The sequence below is a fragment of the Canis lupus genome, chromosome 25, assembly GCF_003254725.2.
Source record: "Canis lupus dingo isolate Sandy chromosome 25, ASM325472v2, whole genome shotgun sequence".
Taxonomy (NCBI): Eukaryota; Metazoa; Chordata; class Mammalia; order Carnivora; family Canidae; genus Canis; species Canis lupus.
The window spans coordinates 1,513,191-1,526,889 of record NC_064267.1 but is presented as its reverse complement, the minus strand read 5'-3'; the positions used below and the strand labels follow the sequence as shown (position 1 = coordinate 1,526,889).

General features: G+C 42.6%; 1 protein-coding gene across 4 annotated transcripts in view; it reads right to left on the bottom strand.

Moving 5' to 3' along the window:
• Positions 1-13,282, bottom strand: part of LHFPL6 (LHFPL tetraspan subfamily member 6) — a 237,469-nt gene extending 224,187 nt beyond the window's left edge. The window contains exons 1-3 of one of the 4 annotated variants that reach the window (XM_035718770.2): positions 13,115-13,282; positions 11,580-12,158; positions 1,338-1,433 (exon numbers count right to left, since the gene is read on the bottom strand). In XM_035718770.2, coding sequence (XP_035574663.1) covers positions 1,338-1,433; positions 11,580-11,964 — 481 coding nt within the window. In that variant the 5' untranslated portion in view covers positions 11,965-12,158; positions 13,115-13,282. Of the gene's footprint in view, positions 1-1,337; positions 1,434-11,579; positions 12,159-12,529; positions 13,057-13,114 lie in introns of those variants that run through there. The other 3 variants (XM_035718768.2, XM_025462403.3, XM_035718772.2) reach the window with 3 other exon arrangements.
• Between the last annotated feature and the right edge of the window lie 417 nt (positions 13,283-13,699).

The window sequence follows — 13,699 nt, the reverse complement described above, 5'->3', positions numbered from 1 at the left end:
ACCAACAGTGACTTCAGCTGTCATCACAATCCTCCTCTCTGAAGCCCCCAAACACTCTTGAGCGCAGTCCACAACCCTCATTTACACACAAACATGCACACAATTCTAAAACAGAAATATCCACCTTGTGGGGCTGTGTAATAAATTATATCTACGTACATACATTGTTGTGGTGACAACAATACTTATTATTTTAAAAAATGTTTTGAAAAGGCCTGGTTTCTTATATAAATAGAAATACAATATTACTGAGACATTCATTCGTTCACTCATCTATCCATTTAAAAAGAGGAGCAGCAAAACCTATTTACCTTCTACTTCAGAAATGTCTTCAAACTCTTGTTCTCTTTATTCCAGCAACTTCAGTAAAGCTCCCACCACCTCTGGCTAAGACTGCTGTTACAGGCTTCTCACTCCCTTTCCTTGGTTTTGGCTATTCCCCAAATCAATCTTACTCCTCGTGGCTACTAGATTACAGATGATACAGTTCCTAAGTCAATTCTACCCATAACCACTCAAGAGCTTTGGTTTGATTAGTATAGAATCCTCACCATGGAATATAAACAAGGACTTCCACAAACCTGACTCCACCTGTAGTCTCCACTTCCAACTTGGGGCGCATCAGACCTGCCCCCATTCCTTATAATATGGTACCATTCTCTGAACTCACATCAGATCTTTTCATGACTCCTTGGCTTTGAGAACCTGGTGTTCCCCCTGCCTGAGGGCCCAGGGAATCTTCTGCTCACCCTCCAGAACCAGCTTAACTAGCACCTCTGCTCTGAAGCCTTTGCAGACCGCTCCAGACAGAAAGTCATTCCCTCTGCTGTGTCCCTCCAGCATTTTGTTCATACTTCAGTGGACTGTGGCGATTCTTGATTAAACATCTGTAATTTTTGTCTATTCACTACAAATCCCAAAAGTTCACAGTATGACATGATCCTCCACTTGCCTGAGGTAGGAATTTGAATTATGAATTGTATTTTAGCAAGGGTCCAACTAGGGACGCAGAAGCTGTCCTGAGGTATTTTAAACATGGATAATTTAATATAGCACAGGAAATTGGTTACACAGATGATGGAAAAGCCAAAAAACCAAACAGGAGATAAGGAGGCAACCCAGAAACTGGTGACAGCAGGAAACTGCTGCCATACATTAGACTGGAGTGATGTTGGGAAAAGATGGCATTACCAGGGGCTGGAAGAATTGAGCTGGAGTAGGATTATCACAGTGGCTTCCTGAAGGAAGCTGGGGCCATAAAAGGTAGAGCATTCCAAGAAAAGAGACAATTGCTGCCACGGATACTACCCACGGAAGAGCTAGAGAGGGAGAAATACCCTGGCTTCTCTCTGCTTCCTGTCTTCCAAAAGGGCTTCCCATTGGCTGAAATGATCCAGACGCCAGGTGCCAAGAGTTCTGGGAAATGTGGACTCCTGCAATAGAGAGACAAGTGGGAGAAGCGTAGGATAGAAAATAACTGGCACACTGTTATGAGGCTGGCAAACACCTGGCTTGGCTGCTGAGTGAGACTCATCAGCCAATCGCTGTATTCAATAAAATGTGCAAGTGTGTGTAGGTATCACGAGTCCTTTAGATTGTAATTATACCTTACATGTTGGTTTCCCTCCACAAGACTGAGAGCTCCTCAGTTCCTTAAAAAATTAAAAATAGAAATACCATATGACCCAGTAATTCCACTGCTGAGTATTTACCCAAAGAAAACAAAAACAGTAATTTGAAAAGATCTATGCACTCCTGTGTTTACTGCAGCATCATTTACAATAGCCAATATATGGAAGCAGCCCAAGTGCCCACCGATAAATGAATAGATAAGAAGACGTGGTAAATATATACAATAGAATATTACTGAGCCATAAAAATGAACGAAATCTTGCCATTTGTAACACATGGAAGACCTAAGGGCATTATGCTAAGTGAAATAATTCAGACAGAGAAAGACAAATATCATCAATTTCACTTATATGTGGAATATAAAAAAACAAATAAGCAGGAAAAAATCAGACTCATAAATAGAGAACAAACTAGTGATTGCCAGAGGAGAGATGGATGGGTGGGGATACATGAAACACGTAAAAAAGATTAAGAAATACAAACTTCCAGTTACAAAATAAATGAGTCAAGAGTAAGAAAAGTACAGCATAGAGAATATTGTCAATAATATTGTAATAATGTTGTTTGGTGACAGATGATAAGTATACTTATCGTGGTGAGCGCGAAGTAATATATAGAATTGTCGAATCACTATGTTGTACGCTTAAGACTGGATACAACTTTATATGTTAAGTATACTTCAATTAAAAAAAAAAACTGTAAAAAAGACTGTGGGCTCCTTAATAGGAGGGACCTTATCTCAATTTGTATCCAAACAGCTAGACGTTATTTGGCATATAATAGGACACTCAATACTGTTAAATGCCCATAAACACTAGTCCACTGGATTTACTATGTATCTTAACTCAACATTTCCAAAAGCTTATTCTGTTGTCTATTAATTCAAAAAGATCTTATTGCCTATCACAGGTAAATAGGATTCTGCTATTCCCAAATAAGTTTGTGAATCACAGCATTAGGCAGATAGTATCTTAGTCCACTGGGGCTGCAATAACAAAATATCACAGACTGAATGGCTTAAAAATACCAGAAACTTATTAAAGTGTCAGTGTGGCTGGATGGGGGCCCTCTTCTCATTGGATCCTTGAGGGGCAGAAGGAGAAATAAAGCTGTCTCTGATTTCTGTTACCAGTGGCATTTATTTCATTCATGAGGGCTCCACCCTCATGACCACATCACCTCCCAAAGGCCCCAGCTACTGCTACCATCTCATGGTGAATTAGGACCTCACCAAATGATTTGGGGTGGGGTGGCCAAAATTTTTTAGACCATAGCAGCTGGTTTCTTTATTGCAGAAAATGAACAAAGTTCACCCAGAGCTTTTAAAATGTGCTTGAAGAGAGAGTTGTATTATGCAGCATCATTTCAACACAGAACACCTTTTTTTCCCAAAGGACTAACATTATTCAGAGACATCATAAGGAGACACTGCTTTAAATGTCTTCATATTCACGGCATTATTTTATTTCATCTCTGAAATATTTCTGTGAGGTAGAAAAGAACAAGATCACATCATATAAATAAAAATGTTGCTAAAAAATAATTAAAACTAAATAATTCATCGTCAAGTATTAATTGAACCTGTAAGATGTCATTTACTATTCCAGTCACTGTAGGGCCAGAAGAAAATCATAAATCTTGGTTCCTGCGCTATTTGAAGGCATCAGACATATGAGAAAAACAGAGAACCATAAAATGGAAATTTCTTTTTATACAACAATATTTTTATACTTGTTTCAGTATATCAAAGTACCTAGTATTGCTTGATTATTGAAAGTATAAGACACAGGAAAGGTAAATTATTTACCAGAGTTATAATCAGGTCATTCCAGAGCTTACATTACCTTTGAGCTTCATGAACTGTAAAACCAAATCACTAGCCGGTATGACATTTACCGTATAAAGAAAAAATACCTAGATCCCACAATAATTAGTCAGCAATATCAATGCACCAGAACTAGAACAACGTTGAAACCTCATGATCTTCTAAAAATAACCATTCAGAAGTCCCTAGTAAATACCTAGACTTCTCAGAGTGATCTACCTAAAACTCTCTTTTTTTCTATCACAAACATTTTAATGATAAAGATTGACAATGTCAAACATTATCCTTCATTTCTATAGAAAGATCCAAGGTCCTTGGTTTTGTTATCTAAGAAATGTGTCCTCTGGAATTAACATTATCTTTAGCCTTAACAAAGGATTATTACAAAGGCTTCTAACACTGGGGTACTTACACTAGGAAACTCAGTCAGCATATAATAATGGAAGATAACATTCTTCTGTTAAGTAATTGTTAAAAAAACTTTAGTCAAGTGTTCTGGCATTCTCCCCTAATGGTGTCTCTCCTGCATATCACATTATTAATGTTAACCTGCAATGCATTTTTTTAAAGATGTTAAAGATGTTATTTATCAATTTGAGAGAGAGCGTACACACACAAGCAGGGTGAGGAGGGTGGGCAGAAGAGGAGGGAGAAGCAGACTCCCCACTGAGCAGGGAGCCCAACATGGGACTCCAACCCAGAACCTTGGCATCGTGACCTGAGCCAAAGGCAGACACTTAACCAAATGAGCCATCCAGGTGCCCCTGCAATGCATTTTTTGAGAATTGGCAATAAGTTGCCAAGTCATGTTACTAAAAGTGGTTTTATCACACTACAAACATAGAGGGAGGACCAAGGAACAACAAAAAATATTTACCTATGTTGAAAGACATTATGATCCACCATGGTCAGATATTCTGAATTCTGCATGATACAAGGTGGAATTTCAATGAACACTTTATCATGGGTGATAGCATTCACAGCACAAACAAAAACTAATGAGATACCTTTGGGTGTCACTCTCTAAAGTTCAGTGTTCTCAGCTGCGAAAAAGAATAAATTGCCTGCCTCAATGGGGTAAAATGAGAACAGAATAAGTTCCACACAGTACTGGTCCCTTCAGGGCGCTGGGCCTAAATAAATTAAACACTTAATACTATGCTGTCCCCATTCCTCCGGGGAGATGGTAATCGACAACATACTGAATTCTCTGCTGTAATGAAATGGATTAACTTCCCATAACCAAATGTTTCTCGAATCTACTTGTTCCTGTTTATTCTTTCCTGTAAACATCTATTGGTACACCCAGGAATTAGTGTCCTCAGAACACATGGAGGGTGATATCTTAAGAAAAAAAAAAAAAGAAGAAGATGAATTTTAATGACATTCATGAATAACTTTTGAACCCGATGCTGGTATTCTGGTATTCCTTCTGACCACACCCAGCACACGCCATAAGACACTCTTACCCAGCTGGAGGTAGCAGGAGAGATCAAGTACTCACAGTGTACCAATAATGACTATATGCCCAGTGCAAATTTTATGCACCTCATGATATCATATAGGATGATGTAAAGCTCTCCAGAGTATGTGTTTTGAGGTATTTTCTTTTATGGGAATGGTTATGAATCACGTTCCTCAGTTTGCTTTCTTTGTGACAACACACTTTTATATAACAGTTCACCAGTGTGCAATCTCTGCATCAGAGAGGCTAACTAACCCATACTAACCCTAGTATGGCTCCAGTGGTATCTAGCTACAGGTATGTTAGCTGGTGATAACAAAGGGAAGTAAGCTAAAAGTCAAATGACTCTCTTAGAAAGACTCTACTCCATAGAAAGTAAATGAAGACTTGGACCCTGTCAAAAATATCAATCGAAATAATTCTAGGTTAAAGGTCTTGCACAGCTGTTTGCATGATAGGCCCAAGTGCAATGAATAACCCTTTATTCCACCATCTTAATTAATTACTACCATTAGCATTTTTTTTTTCAGAAATATAAACTTAGGAAGTAAAAAACCTGTCACTCAAAACAGGTAAAAATTGAGTACATTTGGCAGTAAAGAAACCAAGAGTTCAGTACTGGACCACAGAACAGTTGGGACTGTTCAGCAGCTGTGGCTGTAAGCAGTCACAGAGTGAACCTCAGAACAGGGCCAGAGCTCCTGGAGCCTGTATGACGTCTGTGTCTGCAAGATGGGGCAGGGGAGGCCTGGCCAATGGGCGCATGCAAACCTGGCTTCTACTACTCTGGGTCAGATGATCCCAGACTGCTTCTCTCTTGGCAGCTTCCACTCTAAATTTGAAGCACAACTGGAGGAGACTCATGGTGAAGTTCAAAGGAGTCTGGTAACTAATCAAAATGTCTCCTCCCCCTCCCCCCTCCAAAAAAAAACAAAAACAGAACATAAACCAGCAACAATGCATTTGCAGGCTGCAGGATACAAACACAGCATAGGAAACAATGGCAGACTTGAAATTTGCAGGTGGAGTCACAAATCAAAATAGTCTTTATCTAAGCATAGCATGGAAGATTTGGTTCTTCTGCTTTCTGAGTGTATACACAGGGCTGATGTCCACCAGTAACACCTAAGATCTGTGAGCTCAGAAAGAACACAGCTATAAACTGGTCTGTTCCTGCTAATCGTGAAATTTTACTGCACATATCACATTATCCCCGAGGTAACTATGGATAGAAGGAGATTGATACTCCACACTTAGCTTAGCAGTAGACGTAAGCCTATGCCCCAATATTGATATCATATGGGGTTTGAAGTGAACAAAATCGGTTCATGTTTCTCAAAATGTGGCCTGGGGACCATCTGTGTTCTGAAACCCTTGGGGACTCTGTTAAAAGTGCTTTACCTGTGCCCCACCCAGACCTGCCAAATCAGATTCTCGGGGTCAGAGCTGGACCCCCCCAGGAGAAATAAACTCCTAGGGTGCTTTTAGGCCCACTAGAGAGTTCAAAGAACATTGTACTGAATTTTGACGTTAATTATTGATATGGAGAACTTGAAAGTTTCATAGGAAAATTTGAAAACCTTGAAAAACTTTTCAAAGTAAGCCTTTAAAATAAGAGTTCTCCTGGGTTAAAAAAAAAAAAAAAAAGTATGTACAAGAAAACTTTACATGGTGATCATGACTATTTGAAAATGTAATTTTAAAACATTAAATACAAACATATAAAATTTGGTGTTTTAGATCTTTAAAAAGATCAGCTAAAAAAAAAAACATCAGCTAATTCATTGACATCCCTGCCTTTAACGAGTCCAGAGCTCAGAGTGGACAGTACCTGTGGCATTTGGTTCGGTTATCCACAGTGCTGACCCCTCTCGCCCCTTCCTGGCTGGCAAAGCCCCGCTCGCACTGCCACACTGCCTAGCTTCCATCTGCACCCTGTACCTCTAGACAAGCAGTGTATGTGGGACATATGGCTGGGAGGAAAGGTGTGGCTGGTGGCCCTGGAAAGTACCTGTCTTCAGGCAGAACACATCATCTTTTTCCCTAGAGACGGTTAAGACCAGGAGACCTTTACCTTAGTCGAAGCCAATTTAAGTGCCATCTTGCCTACTGGCAGAAGCTCTGACCGGCTGGCTCCTGAGTGTCCTGCTGGCCTAATCTTTGCTTTTGCTAGACGTGGTTTCATGGAGTTCATCAAGGGTGGTGTTTGCCCATCTTTCCAGTCTGCTATATAGACTTCACATCTTTCAACTGGCAATCCATGACAGAAAACCCACTGCATAAAAACTACAGAGGGTGTGTCAAGGTGTTATTTTGAGTTCTCCATCTATAAAATCTTGTTTCCGGCATAGGGAAATGGTAAATGAAAGTATACACACACACACAGTCCATATTATATATAACATACATATTATAATTATAACATGTATATAGTATGTATTCAGAGAGAGAACCTCAGGAAAATGATTCTCTGTGACAAAGACAGGAGAGTTGTAACAAGGATGTCCCTCAGCCAAGAGGACGCTACACAGACAGTATCTTTCCACAGCCCAATTATAGAAATCTATGTCAGATTGTAACACAACTGAATATTAACTAAGTTCTGAAAGTAAACCATCTACCAGAAGTCCCATATTTCTATAATATGAAATGGTTAACCGAGAACAGGGTTCTCAAGGTATGGGCTCAGAACCAGCATCATCTGGAAACTTGTTAGAAATGCAAAGTATCAGGCTGCTCACCAAACCTACTGACTCAGAAGTTCCTGGGGAGGCCCCAGAAATCTGTTTTTAAAGCCCTGGGTGATCTTGATGCATGGTAAAGTTTGAGAACTGTAGGTTCAGATCTCAAGACAACTCACCCGGACTTTACCTTGTTGGTTAGGGAGGAGACTGAAAGGAGCAGGAGTACAGTAGTAAGCAATCATAAGGTGTAACTCAAAGAGAAGGAAAAAGAGCCCTGCCTCCTCCCCCACCTGGCCTCAGAAGTATTCTGATTTCTTAAAATCAGAGCAACCTCTTCCAGTTAAGATACAGTCACTAAAAAGCCACTATGCCCATTAATATGCCAACACTTCTCATTTATCTTACTCCTTAGTGGTCACTCGACAGATAACCAGAAAGGAAGGAGAGCATAATGTGGCATATCATGTGACAAGTCAGACCTAACATGGAGCAGGAGAAGGAGAGTCACAAGTCCTCATCGTAAAGGGATGACAGACAGGTCCAGGTGGGACCCTACCGTGAAGGGACTCTGGAAAGGCAATGATGCTTTCAGCAGACAGAGAAAGTGATGCTCAGAGGAACACTTCATCATCATTACTGTCTTCAGCAGCACTTAACTATCAATTAGCTGAGAAGATGGGTCTTCCCCTGGCTTCTTAGAAACAGGACACCCTCCAAACTGGAAAGGTCACCGTTTGCTACCGATTAGCATCCTGTACCCATTTTATACATACATGTGACGCACATTCAGGATAAATGTGGAAGAGTATAAATGTAGGACTCCCTCCCGTGCTCCCTTATTACAGCAGCAACAGTACTTTCTTAGGGCAAAAATCAACACATTCAGATCCTGACATTCACAAGCACCAGTTATAGAACTTACAGCAGACCTGATATGTCTTTACAACGTCCCCCCATGTTTTATTTACAGGGCACGCAAGTCAGGCATTTTCCCAACACATGCATTAAAAAGTGTGACATTAATGTTTAAAAACTTTGTGGGAGGACTTCATGACGACACAATTTTATATTCAACAAACAAATCCAATGTGAAAACCTGTTTTCTCAGAGCACCATCACCATCCAATAGGCATGCACCCATTTTTATTCCACACTGTACTTCTCCAAGGCTCTCTGCATGCCTTTTAAAAACTCAACTGAGAGTAAAACTCCACCGAAGCCAGTTTTTAAAAATTATGACAGAAACATGACTTAAAATGTAAGATGAAGATGTGGCAATTAAAGTTTATGTACAAGCTGCCACAAGAAAAGCACAAATCATTGATTCCTTGAAGGACTCCTCTATGGGGAGCAAATGTCATATGCAACAGTCTATCTTGCTTTGCTCTGCCTGTTGACAGGTGACATTTTAACCTCTAACCAACCATAGCAAGACAATTCAAAATTAAGGTTGACACTTTGTCCTTTAACTAGTTCCAAAGTACTGCAGGGGTTTTACTGCCTGATGTTACACCATATGTGCAAACTCTAAACACAGCAGGCAGGGTTAAGCAGGACGCCTCTGTACTTTACCATTTTTCTGCTTCCTGTTGTTTTTGGAGCAATTCTAACTTTAGCTAAACATAACCCTTCTGAGTGAATCATTTTTAGTAAGCGAATCCGCCTTATAGCAGAGTACGCTGCATGTTGACTGTATTTCTGAAGCACGGCCACCTACAGAATTCAAAGAACTCACCGGCTTGGTATTTTGCAGTTTTTAATGAAACCCACTCACTTTATGAAACAGTTCATAAAATAAAATTATGTATCACTTAAGTTTTTATGTATAAAACCCCAAACAATTATGAGATGAATAATGGGAATAACTATTTTTGAGGCTGTTTTTCAACTCGTCTACCATTAAGCAATAGTGATGAATGGCAGATTTTTCAGAACCTAGTCCATAACTCAGGTTATTTTCTCATTTCAAATTTACTATTAACTTGAATAATGGGATGTATTTACTTACTTGTGCCCTCAAGAGGTCTGAATCAGAAAAACCTTTTAGGTCTTACATTCATAATTATTTTTTACCAGGTAGGAGAAAGATATATGAGAAATGAGAGAATACCAACTGCTAATAATAAACTATATCCTAGCTTAACGTCAGTGACTCTTGCCAAGCAGAGTTCATGAAAAGCATGTACAAAGGGAGAAAAGGTCCATTTAAAAATACACATAACTTCCCCAGTGATCTTTCCCTTTGAGTTTTCTGTAAAACAGAGCATTTAGCTCTATATTATTCCAAAAAAATCTATACATCACTTACAGAGGGAAGCATAAATCTCATGGGTCTCAGATTCACTTACTGTTGCCTTCCTTCATTATACATTTAAAGATAATCAATAAAAACTGATTTCTCTTTGTATTTTCCTGTTCTGCCAGAAATAATAGCAGTCCCTGCCCTAAAATGAAGGAAAAATGGAAAGTGAGATATTTACCATAAGCAGAGAAAAAGAAACTGCCTATGCATTTTTCCTGAGCCAAGTGAAACACAAACAGCAAATCAAGTTTATCCTTAAAGAAAAAAAAAGTTTTTTTTTAAATACTCCTGGCATTAATTCTATTTCTGAAATCTGTGGTATCAAAGAATTTTCAAATTCTGTATTTATATCTCAGCTTTCAACAACTTCTTTGTGTTTTCTAATCATTTTACTTTACTTCTATGTAAATATATATATTTCATCCAGTAGAGGAATAAAGAACCGCAAGCAACTCTTGTCATTTATTTTAAAACACAAACCTTCTTTGCCCCTTGCCTTTTTAATGCAAGGGTTTTCTTATTCAAAATGTCACCTGAAAGCATTATATCAAATAACCCACAATCATCTGTTGGGGTTCCTCCAATATACAGAGCCTACCTGAGAACTATCCATTTTAATTTTTTTCTTCTTCTTCTGTATTCTTCACAAGACTGTAAGAAAACCCCAAATGGAAGAGGAACAGACTTTTACTTTGTAATGAAGTTACAAATACATTTTTATATGTTTTCCTGGCTTCCTATTTCCCTTCATTCTGTGCTATCCACAGGTTGTCATATTTTAGCAGGGTGGACTATAAATCAGACAAGTTCAACCCGTCAGTTTGAAGAATGGAGGTGAAAAGCACAGTGGAAAATATATAAAGTATAATTAAAACCATATGATCAGAGATATTGAAGTAATACTTGTTGGAGGAAACCCAAATAGAAATCAAACCTTTTCTGGTGTTAGTGAGACTCTCCAGTCCATCTGGGACAAGCACACAGTATTTGCTTGTTTTTTTTTTTTTTTTTTTTTTTTTTTGCCTTCACAGGAAGAGCATCCAAGGAAGTTAAATCCTAACAAGATAATTACGCCTATAGCTGTATTTGTAAGCATAGTGAAATCTACAGTCGTTCATGTAAAACTGATCTCTCATTTAAAACAGTAGTCATTTATTTAGAAATATAGTTTAAGACTAGGCAAGGGTCAATTTTACACCTGCCAAAGAGAATTAAACGCTTATAACAGCAATGTTGAATCAAGATCTTTTCTACTCTTCATCTCTAAAGACCTGAAGACGCCAGTAAGACACAGATAATCTAATTGCTTACTGTTGAACAAGAAGAGCAGGAAGTCATAAAATCTAAACTATCTCCCCTACTTCATTTAAACAGTCTCAATGTTACTGCCTCATATAGGTTGTACTTAGCAGGCCAATGATGTATATATGTCTAAGGAGGGTCAGAAATTAAGATCTCTTGAAGTTGTAAAACAGTTCCGGTAAAAAAAAAAAAAAAAAAAAAAAAAAAATCTTGACTTTGGCAGGCTATCTCCAAAGCTATCCCATGTCTCTCTCTTTCTCCAGAGCATTCCAAGTGCCAATTATAAGGATTTCTGCAGACAACTGGAACATAATTTTCAATACTGCTCTGGGATTCCAGTAATCAAGTCAAATCGAACAAGTCACTTACCCCCCAGAAACTGAATTCCTCCAGCCACTCTTCCCACGGTCCTCGAGATGAGCTCCGACACACAGCAAGCCATGAGGGCAGTGAGAGCCACCAAGAGGAGGAGGCCACAGCCCAGGCCTGTCACGATGGTACAGATCCTCCATTCTGCACTGGGGATGCCCTGGAAGGAGGCATAGCGCCCACATTCCTCTACCATCACCATCATCTGCCGGCTCTCATCATGCACAGGGTAGGAGCACCTCCGGAAAGTACCAAAGGACACAGACTTGCCCAGCTGTGATCCCCAGAGCCAGTAAGGCATAAAGAACCCCACACAGGAGGTGGCAGCACAAAGAAAGGAGAGCAAAGCCCAGATCACCCCGGTACAAGTCAGGCTGGATGCCATGTTTCAACAGATAGGGCAAAGAGGACCCAAAGTAACAGTTCTGGGATTGCAGGAGTGAGTGAAGGTGTGCAACCACCAGGGAACGGCAGGCAATCCGCAGTTCTGTGATGCGGGCAGGGGTGTCTAGGAACGGAATGGATCTTCAATCTTACTGGCCATCAACTTCCCATCCTCTGTAGTAAAGATGATGGTCCCTGGCAAAACAATGATAAGCATTAGAAAAGTTAAACGTTTTTAGAGAAGCGACACCACCAGTTCAGTTGGTCTGCAACTGTTAATTAATAAACATTCAAACTTGCCTCAACACTTCAAGAGCGGGAAGAACTAATTCTCTCTGTAAACTTCTCTACAGTCCAGGTTTTGTCAAAGTAGCTCAAAGCCTTCTCAAGTCTCCATGTCCTATAGATGCTCCCAGATTAACTCTTGACAGCTATTTACTTAAAGAAATGCGTGGCTTCTGTTTGCCAAGTCAGTGAATTCGTTTCACATGCTCGCGGTAAAAGTAATGTAGCATTTTTACTGCCAGTAAACATAATTCCGAATATCAAAATAAAGTGAACCATACCATGGTTTGTTTATTTGGCTTGCAAGTTCACGTTCCTAACTTGTAGCAACTTTTCCGTGTCCCTTTAGGTGCAATCACTGTGCGTGAGCCCGAAGACAATAATTAGGGCAGTCCTCGCAGTTGCAGAGCACGTAAGTCAGCGAATGCTTCAGACCGTCCGGGCACCCGGCGCGGATGGAGCCACGGGGCGCTCGCCAGGCTCGTTCAGCGGTCTGTGTGGGTTCCTTCCGTCTCTACCTCTCCTCTAGTGTCCATGAAACAAAGCCCAGGCATCGCTTCCTTCTGATTCATCGGTTCCGGCGAAACTGTTAGGCCCGCGTCTCCCGCTGCACGATCCCGCGTCCGGTGGAGAAGCAGCGCCCTTCCCGGGGCTCCGCCTGGAGCCCGCTCGGCCCGCGCCGCTCCCGCCCGCCCGTCCGTCTCTGCGGGGCGGTCCTGAGCCGGTCCCCCGGGTCTGCGGGTCTGCGGCTCTCCCGCGGCTCTCCCGCGGCTCTCCCGCGGCTCTCCTCCGGGCCCCGGCCCCCGCTCCGGCGTGCCCGCAGCCAGCGCCGGCCCCCCGGCCCCCCGCCCGGCCCTCGCCCCTACCGTTTCCTCTCCGCCCGCCGCCCTTTTCCAGTCCAGTGCGTCACTCCCGGGCAGCCTCCACCACTTTTTTCTTTCTAGATCGCGTCCACCAGGCAGCGGCGGCGGCGGCGGAGGAGCTCGGCGGGCCCGGCCCGGGGCTGGGGGACGCGGCCGCGGGCAGGCGGGCGCGGAGGGGCGGGGCGGGGCGGGCGGCGGGGAGGGGAGCGGAGGGGAGGGGAGGGGAGGGGGGCCGCGGCTGCAGCTGGGGGGCCCGGGCGGGCCGGGACGGGGCGGGGCGAGGCGAGCCCAGCGTGGGCCCCCGAGGGGCGGGGGGGCAGCGGCCGCGCGCAGCCGGGCCCGGGGGTCGCAGCCCGAGCCGCGGCGGGGACCCGGGGCGCCTGCTCACGCGGCTGGCGGCTGGCGGGCGGGTCACCCACGGCGCCCGCAGCGCCCTTCCTCGGCCCGGCCGGAGGGGGAGGCTCTCCCGCGGCGGCTCGGCGGGGCGCGGGGGCCACGCGCGGGCCGCGGAGCTCCCCCTGGCAGGCGGGGCGCGCACCGCCCCCTCCCCCTCCCCCCCCCCCACCCCCCCGCGGCCGGCGGACCGGG